At 44.1% G+C, this 19,694-nt stretch overlaps 1 protein-coding gene and 1 long non-coding RNA gene across 8 annotated transcripts in view; one reads left to right on the forward strand and one right to left on the reverse strand.

Annotated features, from left to right (window-relative positions):
- LOC118383424 (transcriptional regulator Erg) overlaps positions 1-19,694 on the reverse strand; it is a 79,447-nt gene that overhangs the window by 14,570 nt on the left and 45,183 nt on the right. For 5 of the 7 annotated variants that reach the window (XM_052529840.1, XM_052529839.1, XM_052529836.1 and 2 more), the window contains one exon: positions 1,164-1,381. In XM_052529840.1, coding sequence (XP_052385800.1) covers positions 1,164-1,381 — 218 coding nt within the window. Of the gene's footprint in view, positions 1-1,163; positions 1,382-7,627; positions 7,916-19,694 lie in introns of those variants that run through there. The other 2 variants (XM_052529838.1, XM_052529841.1) reach the window with 2 other exon arrangements.
- On the forward strand, positions 2,090-5,977 carry LOC118390009 (uncharacterized). The gene is made up of 3 exons (XR_004826894.2): positions 2,090-3,041; positions 5,630-5,712; positions 5,912-5,977. It is a non-coding gene; the product is annotated as an uncharacterized LOC118390009 (long non-coding RNA).

The raw sequence follows: 19,694 nt of genomic DNA on the forward strand, positions 1-19,694 counted from the left end.
CTAAGGGTACTGGGTGGGGGGTGATGGAGGGGGGCATGGGAGGGGAGGTCCACAAACCCATTAAATCCAGATAATGAGGGTAGCCTCAGGACCCATGCTAGCCCCCATGTCAACATTCCCCGTAATAATTTCCATCGCTGAGGCTATCTGTCACCCAGCTGTACCCTTACGCTACCTCCCTTTTCTAAAGCTTCAGCCATAAAACCCCCATTGCCATGCCATGTAACACAATCTTTAAGATTATCAACTCTGGAAACTAGGACCAAACTCCTGGGATGTCGGAGTGCTTTGGAACACTCCGGGTTGAGCTTTGGGTCCCCAGATGCTAGCATACACATGGTGTGCGCACACACAGACACACACACACACACACACACCTGTCTTCCCCCCTCCAAACACACACATACATTTATGTGGCAGTACAGTAGGCCTCCCTCTAGTAGCCTAGTGAATGGAGGGGAGGATGGTGGTGTATGCAGGAGCAGCAGTGCTGTCTGTGTTGATCTCCGCTGTAAATCTTCCTCTGCTCCCTGACTCGTCACTAATTGGAACAATCTTTCCCATGTCTCACCGCCAGCTAAATAAGGATGGAGGGGGGGTTCTTGCGCGTGCGAGATGTGTTAGAAATATGAATGCAGTGGCGGTCCTTCTATATTTTTTTGTGGTACAGCTGTTTTGAGTTTGGGTTTCCAACAGCAGCAACTCTGTCTTGGATTGGGTCTCAGGCAGCTTTGCCAGTTTTTTTTCACCCGCTGAAAACCTCAGTCAAGTTCCTCGTCTGTTTGGCAAGTAGCTTGGCTGCTGGCTGTTACTGTGTAAGCCAGGCGAGACTCTTTACTATTGATGGGCGTAAACAGCAGACGTCCCTTTAACTGACTCTATACCACCGCATTTAATTTTCTGGCCCCGTAATTCAAAATATTTACATTACGACGTTCGATTTCAGGCCGCATCGACCCACTTGTTTAAAGTACATTAATAGAAATGCAGACAATAGACAGGAAATCAGGGCCAAAGGCAGCCTGGCTGCAGCCCAGTGCACAGTGGACCCCAGGGTGTAAAGCACTGTGTCAATTCGCCCCTTATAATGCTAACACTCTCCAGAGTTCACACGATATGGGCCAGACATATGTAAAAGTGAAGCTAAAAGTGGACTGCTGTACCTGTTGCCGTTGACCTGTCCACTGTTGCACTCCATCTTGATGGTGACGCGGGCGGGCGGCTGGGACAGCCAGTCCTGCTGGTGCACCCTGGGGCTCATCTTGGCCGTCTGGCCGTACTCGCTGGCCGCCGCCGCCGCCATCTCAGCCTTGGCGTGGTGGGGCGTTCCGTAGGTGCACTCGAACAGCGACTGGTCCTCACTCACCACCGACAATGCTTCCTGTACGCAGAAAGAAAGAGCAAAGACATATCCCTCTTAGATTTCTATTACAATCAAAGCTCCATTCACTTGGTTTACAATCAACTGGTTCAGATTCATTAAGTGTGGATTTTGGCATGAACCGAGTATGATTGATTTGTGATCCTAGGGGCTCTGCTCAAATTGCAGGTAATTTGGGACCGGTCTGTGATTTAAACCCTAAGCTCTATGCACATATGTGGTGGATATAACATTAGATTGCAGTCTGATGAATACCTCCTTGTGAGATCATTGTTTTGTGGGTAAAATGGCAGACAGAATGACCCCTGGAAAACTCACCTGAAAACCAGGCCCCCTCATTATAGAGGGATTACCATGGCCAGTAAATGTGCTCCAGTTTCATTCACTTCTACCTGGGTTGAATTAGAGCACAGAAGTATATGCTATGATTAAACCAGCTGGGTGTCTACCAGGCTCTATATGATCGACAACATGGGCAAATAGTACCAATATTAACCAACCTGACCCTCTAAACTACCACATGCTAACCCTCTTGATCATTAACGTTTCACAGGCATTTTGTCCAACTTTTTGTCTTCCTCACAGGACAATTTCTACATCCTGGCATCACAGGTCTGAGGTAAGTTCACCCGGTGCCATCTAGATGGGATAGGCCTCCTAAAGAGTCTGGGTTACTTCCTGTAATTTTTGGGGATGTTTTCCCCTTTCTTTCCTTAGTTGTACCCTCTATTTATACAGGTTATTCATATTGAAATTAAATATATTTTACATCAGAAATCTGTTAGGTTCCCCTGCTAGCCACTGTCGCCCAAAGCCTGCTTTAGGGGGTTTACACTTTTGATTTCTAATTAAATACTCTGTGCCAATGGCATAAAAAAGTTCAAAATCAACAAACATTTTATTAAGTGTTTTATACTTTCTCAACTGTTCAGTTATTCCCTATCCCAAGACCCCCAATATAGCTGTAGAAAGACCTGATAGTTTAAAAAAAAAAATCCAGGTATTCTTTAGGTTATTGGGTTAGGTCAAGGCATTCTACGCATATTCAGCTATTCTTGGGGGAAATGTAAATTGAGACTCTACTTCAACTTTCATTCCAACATCCATTTGTTGTGATGTCAGGAGACCACAGTGCAGACCACACTCATGATTATCTCATCACTGGGTATACTCCCTCTAACCACAAGGCCTCAGTCAGGTCCCCATGTGTCCTTCATCCAAGAAAGATGGAATCATATGCAATACAAAACACTTTTAGGATTTGTACATTTAAAGATTACATGCATGTTCTAGCCAAGGAGTTAATTAAATCTTGATTAATCTAGTGTTTATCCTTCATTTATTTCAAAGCCATTCCTGTCTCCTCCCATCAACCTCAAATGAATGGGATCCAACGGTAAACATCCATTCAACACCAATGACTAACACAAACACATATTTTCCCACAAATGCCATGACATGGCAACCTGTCTCTAATTTTCCCAGTATTGTTCATAAAATCTCTTAGCCAAATCCTGTATTGCTACATATACCTCAGAGGGCTTCCATCTGAGTCAAACACCAACCCTTCTCTTCTTTTTTTCCTCTGAGCTCATCAGCCCTCCTCAACCTGCCCTCCTCTCTCTCTCTCGTGGAAGGAGTGCCCTTCCAACATCTCGGTGTAAGTGACCCACCCTGATCTCAAATCACTTAGGAGGAAAAGGAAGCTGTGTCGGAAAGCAGATTAATCTAGTGGGGACTGGTCCTCCCTGATATGTCAGCTGCAAACCACATTACAGAGCAGGCTCGGATCATTGACCGTCATCTGAGAGGGGGGTCCAGGGGTTAGAGATTGAGGAGAGCAGAGCATAATATACACGAGGTGACCCCAGCCAGCATGAATAAGGGGCACACACACACAGCTTTTGTTCACCCAATGCAAACAAAACAAAACCACATCCATTCACAGCTAATGTTCAGCCACACAGCTCCATACTTCCTGAGCTTTGATCCTATGGAAAAGACCATAACGCCAGGAACTGACCAAAAAACAACCAAAAGATAGGCCACAAAGAGATCCGTCATCAATCACAGCTGGGATTTCTGATAGATGTGTAGCCATCGAGTGCCATTTTAATGCAGTCTGTTTACATTGTGTCTGGGAACAATTTACAGATTTAGGACTTTAATGTGATCACCCTGTTGCACTGAGAACTTGCCTGAAATGTAGAAAATGCTAAACTTGTACTGTATTTGAGGTTTAAAAAGGCTTCAGAAGTTTGTAATTTCCACTATGAAAATTCAGAGTTGATTTACCCTTATAAAAAATGTATCAACCCCTACAAAAATGTCCACTAATTATAATCCACATAATAATTCACATTTCTTGTTGCTGTAGGACTAGTATTTTCCTGTAGTAGCAAACTGGATCAATTTAAGATCCTACAACTGTAAACACTGGAAACCAGTTATAAAATATTTGGCCATCCTGAAGACAACAGAAATATGTGACAAAATAACATGACACTAAATACTAGATTTGGCGATCACAACATAGAGAAGATTCAGATATTCCATAAACACCAAGACAAAATGAAGCAAACATAATTTGCCTTTAGATTTAAACTAAACTAGCTTAGATCACAAGAGTCTAGCCAGGTCTCCATCTTGCCCCAACTCAGTACAGTACATTCCTCTAAGGTCCATTATTCCTCTTCTATGGAAAGTGAGAGATAATTTCACAACCTTAGTGTCATGGTCAAAGAAAATGAACACAGAATTAGGCAGGGAAGAATGAGGCTGTGCTGAGCCCAGTTTTCCTACCGAACAGTGTCCACCATAGAATAAGTCATATAATGTACACATTCAGGGAGGTCCTCTATGGGAGCGTGTAGTGGAGTTCCAGGGGCTGCAGCATGGCCGTCTGGGTAGGGAAATGAACTGCTGACCAGAGGGCAGCTGGTTCAAATCAGAACTTGAGCCCCTCTGAGGCAGTATAGTAAATTACCCTCCATAAATATTGTGCTTTATAAGTGGAAATTGGTATAGTACACTTAATTTCACCTCATATAATGTTGTGTATATCACATTTAACAACAGTCAAAATCATGTTAGCCTGAGCTGGTTTACAGTACTTTATGGTGGACATTTTGTCCTAAAACAATTCTTCCTAAACATGCTCCAGTGTCTCCAGGGTCATTCTGACCTTATAAAGTGACATAGAGAGCCATATTCAGTGTATGAGTAGCTCTAGTCCTGTACTCCCTCTCAATGGAGCCATTGGACCTATTCATGGAGAATGTCCCAGGCAGCCTTCCCAATGAGACATGGTGTGGTGTGGCTGAAGACAGGAAGCTCCCCTTCTCCCAGCATTTCCTGTGTTTAAAGTTCCTTTTAGGGGGAGGGATATCGGGAGGTGGGGAGCGCATAACAGGAAGTGGTCATCGTTGTCATTTTGATTGTGGCTGAGATTTGGAACACTAATGGAGTTGATGGCCAGATGAAGAGAGGGAGAACTAGAAAGAGGGAGTGGGAGGGAGGGAGGGAGTTCGCCCTACAATTTCTACACAGCAGGCCATTGGGCAGTTCACCGCAGGTTGACGTTTATTTTAGTCTTGTCCTGGAGGCAGAACTGAGCAATTTCCCCTTAGATAGGCCAGCTGCAACATTGGCAATTGTAATAATTCACTTTTTGATCTAAAGGGTTAGGGTTAAGGTTAGGTTTGAAATCAGATGTCATGGCTTTGTGGCTATGAGAGCTAGTGACCACTTTGCAGGGCTGCATCCAGAACAAGATGCAATAACATCAGTAGTGCAGGTTATGGCCTTCAATCGGGGGCAGCCATTCTGGATGTTGTTTTAGCAGCTCCCTCCCTGATTCCACCAATTAAGACCACCTTAATTTTCATTTGGTCAGACAGGCAATATTGGGGTGTCCTAATATGAATTGACAGAGATTTTTCAAACGGGAAGAACCCCTGTGTTACATTTCCACGAAAGCCGTTTTGTTAGCATTGAAAAGCAGTCTGATTTGTACATGACTGCTGGAAAACATGTTTTGTTTCGCAATAGGATACCACAGAGAGAATGTTTTTGCCTAGTAGAGATCCTATGATGAATAACTTCCAGGGGCCTTGATTTGGCAGTAACATGTGTTATGGAGAAAGAGACGGAGCTTATGTGTGAAACTATAGTACAGGATGAAACGTGGAACGGCAAAAGCCTGGAGAGTTTCAATTTGAAAAATTATGGGTATTTTTATTTCCATAGGTCAGTGACAAAGGTTGGCCAGAGCCTCAAACCTCACAAAGACACAGAGGTTGGTTGGCCATAACTTCCTGGATCCCCCTCTGGTATGTGTATTACACACACATATACACACTATCTGCATGGTTTGCCTCAGTTCTGTCCATAGGCGGGCATGATAAACTGTTTTGTTTGTGTCCTGATATCCTGATGTGGTTGACTCACTGAACTGAATGCTACACTCTTCATTGTGTAATTAATTGTACATTGTATTAAGTGTATTTCTATTTTTTTTAACACATTTAGGACTAAATAAGTGGCTATGGACCAGCAAAGTTAACAGGTTGGTCTACCAAGAACATTTATGATTGGTAAGGGATGAGATCTGTTCTCTGATTTATTTCTCCCTTATGTTCTATGAACATTGCTTTCTAGGTGTGTACTAGATCACTGACCCCAGGTGAACTGTCTAAGATGATAGACTGTCCACTGGTGCCATAACGTGTCTTCAAGCTGAGAATAGTGTGACTAGTGTGACAATATCAAAACAACATGACGCAGCTTTTCAGTTGGTTGCCTTATGCTCATTTCAGCAAAACTATTCCCCAATCGTCTTGTGCTATTGTGACAGAGAGTATCTATGTCAGTTGTTCAGAATACTCTTATAGTCATCCATAATAATCTCAATCAGGTGCAATGAAGTTCGCCACCACCAAACCTGTTCCACAAAAAGCCAGCCAGTGCATTGAGAAGGTGTTTATAAACAGTAGTCACTCTCCTCTGCCTGGGACTTCAACTCAACCACGGTCCCAGTGCCACAATATCACGGGTCACAAAGGAGCAAGCTCCCTCGACAAACATTTGGGTTCTACTTCCAAACTGTACCTGTTTGCATTGAATACCAGCAAGACAGCTGATTATGTAATTATGGCTTCCCTGCTTTTGTTTTATTGCTCACACTGTGATTTGGCTGTAAACATCTTGTGCTGCCACTGGCAGACGCAGAGGGTGGAAATATTAGAGCACATGTTGAATTAGGTTTGCAGGTGACTGACTCCCAGGCAGGACTCTAAATTAAAATATGTAATGCGTAGCACTGGAGCTCCCAACTTTAAAGTTAGGAGCACAACATAAAATGTAGGAGCACCAGAAAAAATATTTTTGTTATATTGATTGAGATATAGCCTATGAGTTCCAGCTACTTATGAAGCATGTTGTGCCCTAGATTATTTGATTATTATAAAAAGCAAAACATGCTTTTGTCCTCTGTCCATTGTCTAATTGGTGTTGTTACAGTAACTACACAAGGGTAATTACTTGATAGACTAACACTAGGATAGCCATGTCAAAGTATTAACTATTTACTACTACTAGTTACCATTCATTTTGATTATGATGTTAACATAGGCAGTAATGCAACGATAACAGTAGCATGATAAAATGTCTTCAGAGAATTTAAACCTCCCATTATTTCAGTTCCTTCAGCACAGGATTGCATTTTTAATTTCAAAGTATAATTTTCGCAGATGGTTCTTTGACAAGACAAATACCTATGACCACCCCCCACAAAAAATACCAATACATAAGAATGCAAAACAACTGTCAATTTCTTTTTCTTATGCTTTTTTGTAAAGGTAAAAATATCAACATCAAAAACATAATAGACGTTAAAATTGGTGCCTCTCCATAATGGATCAAATGTTCAAGAAATGTAAATTCCGGTTTGTTTCATTTGTTTGTAAGACAAGCCAGGTCAAATCAATTCAGCGTCCGAAAGAACGAAATTTCAGATTTTGTCATTAACCCAAAGATTTTTGAAACCGTACAACCCATCCGCATAGGAAAAAGGAAATTTGCAAGGAAATCTTGTCGCACCTCTATGGCAGAAGGGTGTTACCCTTCGCTTGCTTGGTCAGTGTTTCTTTAAAGTGCCACGAAAACTAAAACAATGCCCAAGCACTACAGAAAATAACCAATAAATAGCCAAAACTTTGGCGAATAAAGAAAAAAAAATGTACTTACCTTAATGGTGCTGGCCATATTTGTTCAGGACCTCTCAGTCCTGGTAAAACACACTGGTATAAATTCTAATATTCTTTTTTTCTGGACAGCAAGCTAGTTGAGGTTCCACTAAGCGGTGTTTGGAGCGGATGAGATTGTGCTAACGTTGGGAAGTGAAGTCAGCCAATAGCAGGAAGAGGTTTCTATTGGTTCTGGCCACCGCAACTCGAAGAAACAGGATATTTGGGAGAGAGGAGATAAGAAGGGCTAAAAACAATGTTGTTATTCTTGATGTGTGTTAGTAGTTTTTATTTTTAAGTAAGGAGGGGTAAGGTTGTAGAGGGGAGACTAACTAAAGGCTGATCTAAGAGTAGGTTCTCTACTGAGGCAGGCAGATGTGATGTGTGTGTGTGTGTGTGTGTGTGTGTGTGTGTGTCACACACATAAACCGGTGACAGGATGCAAATGTCTGATCATACGATCCATACTTGATACGCTTGCCTGCCATGTGCCTTTATAGATGGCTACAGTGAGTACAGCACCAACCTCTCTTGCACACAGCACTCAACACTGTTAAGATAATTTCACCACTTTAGAAAAAGGGGCATTTCAACATTACTACACTTAAACCATTTTTAAAATCAGGTTTAAGTATATTCCAGTATAAATTAACCTTTCTAAACTCACTTAAATAACAGGTTACATGTATGCGTCAATTTAGTAGGCTACCTGCATAATAAACAGAAAAACTGAATGTCCACACAATGAATGAATATTAATTGAATGGAGAATGAGATGTGAGCAGCCCGGCCCTCCTTTCTTCGGGGGGTCTGGTTGGGTCTGGATACTAGAGGTGAGAAAGCAGCAAACCTGAGCAGGCCTGATAAGGAGGTGAAGTCAAGGAGAGAGTCAAAGAGAAAGTAAGAGAGGAAATCAGAGCGCAGCCTGACATCCTGCTGCCGACCTCTGTCAAAACACACCCGTGACTGACCACCCCTGGTCCTGTACGTTGATTACACACACACATACAAAACACACACACACAAACAGGCTGGGGCAGACCCACTGCACTGTGACCTCTGACCTGTGGCCACTCTCAGGTGTACAGTTGAACCACAGTTCAGACCAGAAAGCCCTCGAGGTAGTACTCCATTCAACTGACCACTGTGAGGCTCAGGGCCGTAGCCAGGGTCAAAAATTTGGTGTCCTTATATGTAGCTAAAGCCGTGAGGTTCACAGTGTTTGTAAACCAATCGTGGCGTGGCATCATATCATTTACACAGAGGAATTTTTTTCAAGATGGCGTAGTAGTAGGACGTGTGTGTTTGTCTTTGTCTTATCCCGTGTAAATAGCCAGTCTTTTTCGTATATATCTTCATCTCAATTTCTATCTACGAACTAAATATACTTTCCTGCAACCCGCCTCACCCAATGTGGTATGGATCAACCTCACCCAGAGCATATCAGACTGCTTCTCTCTACCACATCACCGGATTCCTGCAGCCCTGGATCATTACACCGGATTATCACAGCTAGCTAGCTGCAAACGAGTGGATACAGTTAGCTAACGCCTCTGTCCCGAAGCAAGCACCAGCTAGCCTTAATTTATTTATTTTTATTTCACCTTTATTTAACCTGGTAGGCAAGTCGAGAACAAGTTCTCATTTACAATTGCGACCTGGCCAAGATAAGTAAAACAAACAGTCAATAATACAGTAGAAAAATAAGTCTATATACAATGTGTGCAAATGAGGTGAGATAAGGGAGGTAAAGGCAAAAAAAGGCCATGGTGGCGAAGTAAATACAATATAGCAAGTAAAATACTGGAATGGTAGATTTGCAGTGGAAGAATGTGCAAAGTAGAGAGACATAATGGGGTACAAAGGAGCTAAATAAATAAATACAGTAGGGGGAGAGGTAGTTGTTTGGGCTAAATTATAGATGGGCTATGTACAGGTGCAGTAATCTGTGAACTGCTCTGACAGCTGGTGCTTAAAGCTAGTGAGGGAGATAAGTGTTTCCAGTTTCAGAGATTTTTGTAGTTCGTTCCAGTCATTGGTAGCAGAGAACTGGAAGAAGAGGCGGCCAAAGGAAGAATTGGTGTTGGGGGTGACCAGAGAGATATACCTGCTGGAGTGCGTGCTACAGGTGGGTGCTGCTATGGTGACCAGCAAGCTGAGATAAGGGGGGACTTGTAGATGACCTGGAGCCAGTGGGTTTGGCGTCGAGTATGAAGCGAGGGCCAGCCAACGAGAGCGTACAGGTCGCAGTGGTGGGTAGTATATGGGGCTTTGGTGACAAAACAGATGGCACTGTGATAAACTGCATCCAATTTATTGAGTAGGGTATTGGAGGTTATTTTGTAAATGACATCGCTGAAGTCGAGGATCGGTAGGATGGTTAGTTTTACAAGGGTATGTTTGGCAGCATGAGTGAAGGATGCTTTGTTGCGAAATAGGAAGCCAATTCTAGAAATAACTTTGGATTGGAGATGTTTGATGCGTGTCTGGAAGGAGAGTTTACAGTCTAACCAGACACCTAGGTATTTGTAGTTGTCCACATATTCTAAGTCAGAACCGTCCAGAGTAGTGATGTTGGACGGGCGGGCAGGGGCAGGCAGCGATCGGTTGAAGAGCATGCATTTAGTGTTACTTGTATTTAAGAGCAATTGGAGGCCACGAGAGTTGTATGGTATTGAAGCTTATCTGGAGGGTTGATAAGTGTCCAAAGGGACAGAAGTATACCGAATGGTATCGCCTGCGTAGAGGTGGATCAGACTCACCAGCAGCAAGAGCGATATCATTGATGTATACAGAGAAGAGAGTCGGTCCAAGAATTGAACCCTGTGGCACCCCCATAGAGACTGCCAGAGGCCCGGACAACAGGCCCTCCGATTTGACACACTGAACTCTCAGAGAAGTAGTTGGTGAACCAGGTACTACGCACGCCTGTGAAGAGGGAACGCAACACCCTGCTACAACTCAACTCCCCATGAAGTGAAAGAGGTATGGGACTGTAGGTGCGAGTAAAGATGACAAAGGCAGAGAGTGGTACCGTTTACAAGGAATTTATTCTGTCACACGGTAATAGGGGGGAAAGTGGCTGGACGGAACCAAAGCAAAGAAAGTAAATCTCAAAGCCCTTTCTCCTACCTAACCTGCCTACCCACTATTTACCTAATTTAGCACCACCTGGTGCCCTTACCAAAATACAGGGGGTGGTCCGCCTAGGTCTTACCTAGTGTGCCTAGACAGTGAATATACTACGGGTATATGTATATGTCCGCGGGCCTCTTGCCTAAGCACTCCCTAGTTACCTTCCCCTTCCCCCCTGGGAACAAATGAAACAGAATTTTACAAACAATTTCACAATCAAAAACAGTGCTTTTGTCACCTTAGTAGGACCGGCTACAAAATACTGGCAACAAATTATACCACTGCGCAACAACAAAAACAGGACATACTAATCATCTCCCTCTGAGAACAACCAACACATTATATAACCCACAGCCATCAGCCTCCTCTCTCAGCAATCATCTCTCTATAGCACAATCAAACTCTCTCCTGAGCAACAGAACACTTGCTTATATAGCTTCAGAAGGAATTGATAATTGGAGACAGCTGCGTCCTGACGAGGGGGCGGGGTCAGCTCTCCAATCAATGGGGGCCAACCAATCAGCTGCTTGGGGAGAATTCAGGAAGCCTAGGGAACGTAACACCAGGCGAGGCAATCATTTGAGAAACCAAGGCTATCAAGTCTGCCGATGAGGTTGTGGTGATTGACAGAGTCGAAAGCCTTGGCCAGGTCAATGAATATGGCTGCACTGTATTGTTTCTTATCGATGACGGTTAAGATATCGTTTAGGACCTTGAGCGTGGCTGAGGTGCACAAATGACCAGCTCTGAAAACCAGATTGCATAGCGGAGAAGGTATGGTGGGATCCGAAATGGTCGGTAATCTGTTTGTCGACTTGGCTTTCGAAGACCTTAGAAAGGCAGGGTAGGATAGATATAGGTCTGTAGCATATAGGTCTGTAGCAGTTTGGGTCAAAAGTGACCGCAGCTGCTTTCCAATCTTTGGGAATCTCAGACGAAAGAGAGGTTGAACAGACTAATAGGGGTTGCAACAATTTCGGCAGATCATTTTAGAATGAAAGGGTCCAGATTGTCTAGCCCAGCGGATTTGTAGGGGTCCAGATTTTGCAGCTCTTTCAGAACATCAGCTGACTGGATTTGGGAGAAGGAGAAATGGGGAAGGCTTGGGCGAGTTGCTGTGGGGTGTGCAGTGCTGTTGACCAGGGTAGGGGTAGCCAGGTGGAAAGCATGGCCAGCCGTAGAAAAATGCTTATTTAAATTCTCAATTATAGTGGATTTATCAGTGGTGACAGTATTTCCTATCCTCAGTGCAGTGGGCAGCTGGGAGGAGGTGTTTTTATCCTCCATGGACTTTACAGTGTCCCAGAACTTTTTTGAGTTTGTGTTGCAGGGAGCAAATTTCTGCTTGAAAAAGCTAGCCTTGGCTTTTCTAAATGCCTGTGTATATTAGTTTCTAGCTTCCCTGAAAAGTTGCATATCACGGGGGCTGTTCGATGCTAATGCAGAACGCCATAGGATGTTTTTGTGTTGGTTAAGGGCAGTCAGGTCTGTAGAGAAAAGGGCTATATCTAATGCTGGTTCTACATTTCTTGAATGGGGCATACTTATTTAAGATGGTGAGGAAGGCATTTTTTAAAAATAACCAGGCATCCTCTACTGATGGGATGAGATCAATATCCTTCCAGGATACCCCGGCCAGACCTTGAGCTAGCCTCGAGCTAGGCCCATATACCAGCTAATTCTTGGGCTACAATACCTTCTTTGCCAATTGGCCTGGACCCTTTATGTCGACACGGAACCCTGCAGATCCATCACGACTGGACTGCCGACGTGATCGCCCGATGTGGTCTTAACAGGCTAATCTGTTACGATGTTGCCGAAAAACCGTCTACTATCCCCGGCCCACTAGCTTTTCTGAACGCTGTGTCTCCTGCTTGCATAGTGTAGCAGTGACTACTGAACGGCACCCTGACTCACCTATTGCTGCTCTTTTGACCCTATGATCACTCGGCTACACAGCTGATGCCCCCTGGACTGTATCAATAACATGGTACCTCATTTTGTTTACCTGTCGGCCCCAGCCTCGAACTCAGGTCCTGTATGTACCTAACTGACCCGCTCTGCCCATTCATCGCCATTTACCCATTGTTGTCTTAGCTCTCCTGATCAACACCTGTGATTGCTTTATGCCTCTCTCTAATGTCAATATGTCTTGTCTACTGCTGTCTTGGCTAGTTCTTATTGTTTTATTTCACTGTAGAGCCCTCAGTCCCGCTCAAAATGCCTTAGATGGCTCTTTTGTCCCAACCCACACACATGCTGAGACCTCACCTGGCTTAACTGGTGCCTCTATCATCACTCAACGCCTAGGTTTACCTCCACTCTACTCACATCCTACCATACCATTGTCTGTACATTATGCCCTGAATCTATTCTACAACGCCCAGAAATCTGCTCCTTTTATTCTCTGTCCCCAACGCACTAGACGACCAGTCCTTATCCTACTCCTCCTCTGTTGTTCCTCTTGTGATGTAGAGGTTAACCCAGGCCCTGTAGCCCCCAGTTCCACTCCTATTCCCCAGGCGCTATCATTTGTTGACTTCTGTAACCGTAAAAGCCGTGGTTTCATGCATGTTAACATCAGAAGCCTCCCTAAGTTTGTTCTATTCACTGCTTTAGCATACTCCGCCAACCCTGATGTCCTAGCCATCTTTTCAGAGTTTGTACTGTTAGGTGACCTAAACTGGGATATGCTTATCACCCCAGCAGTCCTACAATCTAAGCTAGATGCCCTCAATCTCACCCAAATTATCAAGGAACCTACCAGGTACAACCCTAAATCCGTAAACACGGGCACCCTCATAGATATCATCCTGACCAACCTGCCCTCTACATACAAATACTGTCTTCAACTAGGATCTCAGCGATCACTGCCTCATTGCCTGAGTCCGTAATGGGTCCCCGGTCAAATGACCACCCCTCATCACTGTCAAACGCTCCCTAAAACACTTCAGAAGCAGGCCTTTCTAATCGACCTGTCCCGGGTATCCTGGAAGGATATTGACCTCATTCCATGAGTAGAGGATGCCTAGTTGTTCTTTAAAAGTGCTCACCATCTTAAATAAGCATGCCCCATTCAAAAAATGTGAATTAAGAACAGATATAGCCCTTGGTTCACTCCAGACTTGACTGCCCTTGACCAGCACAAAGACATCCTGTGGCGTACTGCATTAGCAGTGAATAGCTCCCGGGATATGCAACTTTTCAGGGAAGTCAGGAACCAACATACACAGGCAGTTAGGAAAGCAAAGGCTAGCTTTTTCAAACAAATTAGCATCCTGTAGCACAAACTCCAAAAAGTTATGGGACACTGTAAAGTCCATGGAGAATAAGAGCACCTCCTCCCAGATGCCCACTGCACTGAGGCTAGGAAACACTATCACCACCGATTAATCTACAATAATCGAGAATTTCAATAAGCATTTTCCTACGGCTGGCCATGCGTTCCACCTGGCTACGGTCTTCCACCCGCCCGCTCGTCTAGCATTACTCTGGACAGTCCTGACTTAGAATATGTGGACAATTACAAATACCTAGGTGTCTGGTTAGACTGTAAACTCTCCCTCCAACATCTCCAATCCAAAATTAAATCTAGAATCGGCTTCCTATTTCACAACAAAGCATCCTTCACTCACGCTGCCAAACATACCCTTGTAAAACTGACTATCCTACCGATCCTTGATTTCAGCGATGTAATTGACAAAATAGCCTCCAACACTCTACTCAGCAAATTGGATGTAGTCTATCACAGTTCCATCCGTTTTGTCACCAAAGTCCCATATACTACCCACCACTGCGACCTGTATGCTCTCATTGGCTGGCCCTTGCTTCATATTCATTGCCAAACCCACTGGCTCCAGGTCACCTATAAGGCAGGGCTTTACCTAGCAAAGACTTATCTCAGCTCACTGGCCACCATAGCAGCACCCACCTGTAGAACGTGCTCCAGCAGGTATATTTCACTGGTCATCCCCAAAGCCAACTCCTCCTTTGGCTGCCTTTCCTTCCAGTTCTCGCTGCCAATGACTGCCAATGACTGGAAATTGCAAAAATCACTGTAGCTGGAGTCTTATATCTCCCTCACTAACTTTAAGCATCAGCTGTCAGAGCAGCTTACACAGCCCATCTGTAAATAGCCCATCCAACTACCTCATCCCCATGTTGTTGTTCTTTTCTCCTTTGCACCCCAGTATCTCTACTTGCATATTCATCTTTTGCACATCTACCACTCCAGTGTTTAATTGATAAATTGTAAATATTTCACTACTATGGCCTATTTATTGCCTCACCTCCTAATCTTACTACATTTGCACACACTGTATATAGATTTTTCTATTGTGTTATTGACTGTACGTTTGTTAATCCCATGTGTAACTCTGTGTTGTTTGTGTCATACTGCTTTGCCTTATCTTGGCCAGGTCACAGTTGTAGTATTTTGTACCAAAACCAACAAACATATGATAGCACTTTTAACTTGTGTTACAAGTATTATTGGTGGGTGTGCATTTTTGGGAATTTCTTTTTTACGGTCTATGGGTGTACATTTTGTAAGACTGAAATGTTGCAATTATTTTGCGTATTGTCTTTCAACAGATGATCACAAGATGTACCCAAATAGCATTAAGTAAAACAGGAGGATGTTGTGTTGCTCAAATTGTGCTGGTTTTCACAAGTTTCTGCTGTTTGTTGTTGCATCACCAAATGAAGTAATACTATGAAGTGTGTGAGAATCTCCAACAGCCAAATTAGGCCTACATCTATAGTCTTTCATTTTATTTCAGTTTTCAGTCTCTTTCTCTCTCTTTCTCCCTCCTCCCCCATCCATATCTCCTGTTGTCTGACTGGTTTTATGGCCTCCTGCAGGAAGTCTGTAGGATGTGACCCCTGTTCTCCTCTCACACTAAATCTAGGCCACCCAACAATGCTGACACACACACATGTACACACGCACACACACACACACACGCACACACACACACACACACACACCTCAACCATCCCAACCCTCCACCTCACCAAATCCCACCCATCCTACCTCTAGTACCCGTCACCCAATACCACCATACCCCCTCCCTCCCCTCTTCCATATACATCTCCACCTTATCTCCCTCACCCCATCTCCAGCCTACTCTCCATCCAATCCATTTTCGGCATACCCCCAGTCACCCCCCTACTCTTGTACCCTCCACCCCATCACCAGCAGTCATGATCTGGACGTGCTAACTCCACAGGGGGCTGGGAAGCCATGCTTCTCCCTCTCATAAGAATGTCCTGTACTATATGCTCACAAACACCTTTCTCTGGGACCATCTATAAATACAGCAGCCTCCGACGGTGCTGGGCTTCACCCCCTCTAGCCCTGCTCCCCACAACACATCCTCTACTTCAGAAGATCCGGGGGAGGAAGCTTCAGTATAGACTTGTGTCCGTAAAGAGACATATTGATGGTCTTGGAAAAATGCTTGATGTCACAATTGAATGTCTTGTTGTATGGGGGTTAGTGTGGTGGCATCTGAACAATAGAGGAAGAGTGTGAGGTGCTTGGTCACATGCTGGGTATTTGTGGATTATGGAGCATTAGGGCACAAGGCTAATACATAATCCCCTATTAACGCCTCCATCTACAGGCAGCTTGGCGAAACAGCACCCAGTACACAGGCAGCGTTCCTAAGATGTGTCTCAATCACAGGAGGTTGGTGGCACCTTAATTGGGGAGGACGGGCTCATGGTAATGACAGGAGCAGAATCAGTGGAATAGTATCAAGCACATGGTTTCTATGTGTTGCTCTGTTTCAGCCATTATTATCAGCCGTCCTCCCCTCAGCAGCCTTCACTAGTCTCAATGGTATGCGTCTCTGAAAAGTCGTCCATGTAAGTAGGTGAGGTAAAAGTGTAGCCTGAGAGAAACATATTTACATTTCAGCCCGTGTTAAGGCTCTAACGATCTACCTTTCTCTCTTTCTCCCTCTATCAATGAATGATTCCCACTCTGAATCAAGCTACATAACTTATTCTCTGTTTACCTCCTACTGGAGCTTAATAGAGCTTCTCCTTTGAACTTCATCTGATGTAAACTACTGTAAACAGTGGAAGGTTGCTCTCTAACGTTCAACCTAATGGCCAGGTATGTGTGCCTCTTTTGGCACAGGGATCATAAACTCCATTAACAGTTGGCTGGCTCCTAGAGCGCCACCATCACTGTCTGGGAGCGAAGGGTTGAACAGATCTTAGTCTGTGTGCTGGTAGTCTGCCTGGTGGTCTAGCTGTAATAGCCCTGTGGGGAAGCAGGTTGGTCACGAGAGCGAGAGCAGGAAACCAGCATCCATCCCTCCACCCTCCGACGTACACTACATGCCCGGCGGCCACCGGCTTTTATGGAGATACCTACAGCATGGGTAGTAGTACACCTATTGTGATGCTTTATAAGCGTGTTTATGACCTGTCGTTAACATTAGTAAGGGCTCCTAAGTGGCGTAACAAATTGTGCATAAACAATGTGCAGGTTAGATTACAGTTCATGCCAAGTATTATAATTCTGGAACGGACGACAGAGTTAATGGTTATATCATGCTAGTCTGCATTGGTTTTCCTATTTACTGCAGCATTACTTCAGCAGCAATCACAATAAAAAGTAAAGAAGTTACCTCCCGGTTGGCACAGTGGTTAAGGGCGCTGTACTGCAGCACCAGCTGTGCCACCAGAGACTCTGGTTTCGCCCCCAGGCTCTGTCGTAACCGGCCGCGTCCAGGAGGTCCGTGGGGCGACGCACAATTGGCCTAGCATCGTCCGGGTTAGGGAGGGTTTGGCCGGTAGGAATATCCTTGTCTCATCGCGCACCAGCGACTCCTGTGGCGGGCCGGGCGCAGTGCACGCAAACCAAGGTTGCCAGGTGCACAGTGTTTCCTCCGACACATTGGTGAGGCTGGCTTCCGGATTGGATGTGCGCTGTGTTAAGAAGCAGTGCCGCTTGGTTGGGTTGTGTATCGGAGGACGCATGACTTTCGACCTTCGTCTCTCCCGAGCCCGTATGGGAGTTGTAGCGATGAGACAAGATAGTAGCTACTAACAATTGGATCCCACAAAATTGGGGAGAAAAAGGGGTAAAAAAAATCACACAAAAAAAAGTAAAGACGTAAAAAATACTTTCTGCCCCGGATCTAAATAAACAACCGCCCAGGATCTAAATAAACAACAGCCCAGGATCTAAATAAACAACAGCCCAGGATCTAAATAAACAACATTTCAGAGAATGTGCATCAAATTTAAGAGCAGCTTTTGACTCTCGAAAGCCAATGTGTGAGAGCTTTGAGCTCAATGCATGAAATGCACTGTAAGAAAAAAAAAGTTATCAACATGATTTGCTATTAATATATAAAACAAAACCGATGTGCATGTATCATTTCCATTTAAGAACAGTATCATATACACAATAAAATATGATGACAAATTAATTCTAACCATTAGTTTCCCTCAGGCCAGCTCTTTCTCGGTTCTTAACCTCAGTAAAACGCTGACTGAGCACGGTCATCCCGCCAGCCCAGAAGTGTTCCTTTTGAAGCTGAAGAAGTGAAAGGGGACATTTAAGGATCACTTACATCTAAACACAGCCTAGCAGTATCCTGCAGCAGCACTGCACAGATGCTCATTTAGCATTCCACAGCCTCCTGTAGCATTGCCTTCATACAGGGGGAGGGAGGGAGAGAGAGGAGAAAACACCATATGATTTGAATTAATCACCGTGGCCAGACAGTTATATTAAAAATAACATTTTTTCCCCCTGCTTTCGGTCACAATGGTTAGTCTGTTGCTTGACAAAACACTGGCCTGAAGCTGACGGTATAATGGGCTATGGGCGCTTTCTGTTTTTTTTTCTGGCAACTCACACAACCGTCATGCGTTTTCTATTTGACAGGATTGGACGACACAGGGAACCAGTCACAGCACAGGCTGTATGGACCCTGCCCCTGAAGTGATAGGATAAGGTTTTAGACACAATACCTTGCAACTTATTCCTAATACAAACAAGGTTTTGTACACAGTAGGTTTGATCGACTGATAATACAACCTTGCACGTGTCCTTCCACCTACATTGATTTAATAGGAGATATTAAGCCATGGCTATTTCAAAATAAGCACAGATCAGGCTTTTCTATGTATACCCCATAAAAAGTGTCCCAAATATGGCCTTGCAGGTCACAGTGTAGGCCTGATGTTTGCAGTCGAGAATAATAGAATAATAATAGTAATAATAGAAAAGGGCTCAAGTAAAAGTCAACCAGTATAAACCTACTTGAGAAAAAGTCAAAAAGTATTTGGTTTTAAATATACTTAAGTATCAAAAGTAAATGGAATTGCTAAAATATACTTAAGTATCAAAAGTAAAAGTATAAATAATTTAAATTCCTTATATTAAGCAAACCAGACGGCAAAATGTTTGTATTAAATATATTTTATTTTATTTACAAATAGCCAGGGGCACACTCCAACACTCAGACATTATTTACAAATAGCCAGGGGCACACTCCAACACTCAGACATTATTTACAAATAGCCAGGGGCACACTCCAACACTCAGACATTATTTACAAATAGCCAGGGGCACACTCCAACACTCAGACATTATTTACAAATAGCCAGGGGCACACTCCAACACTCAGACATTATTTACAAATAGCCAGGGGCACACTCCAACACTCAGACATTATTTACAAATAGCCAGGGGCACACTCCAACACTCAGACATTATTTACAAATGAGGCATTTGTGTTTAGTGATTCCGCCAGATCAGCGGCAGAAGTGATAACCAGGGATGTTCTGTTGAATTGGACCATTTTCCTGTCAAAATGTATGATGGAGGGAGCATCATGGTTTGGGGCTGCTTTGCTGACCCAGGGCGTGGACAGCTTGCTATCATCAACGCTCCGGCACCCTTT

The sequence above is a fragment of the Oncorhynchus keta genome, chromosome 11 (genome assembly GCF_023373465.1).
Source record: "Oncorhynchus keta strain PuntledgeMale-10-30-2019 chromosome 11, Oket_V2, whole genome shotgun sequence".
NCBI classification, from domain to species: domain Eukaryota; kingdom Metazoa; phylum Chordata; class Actinopteri; order Salmoniformes; family Salmonidae; genus Oncorhynchus; species Oncorhynchus keta.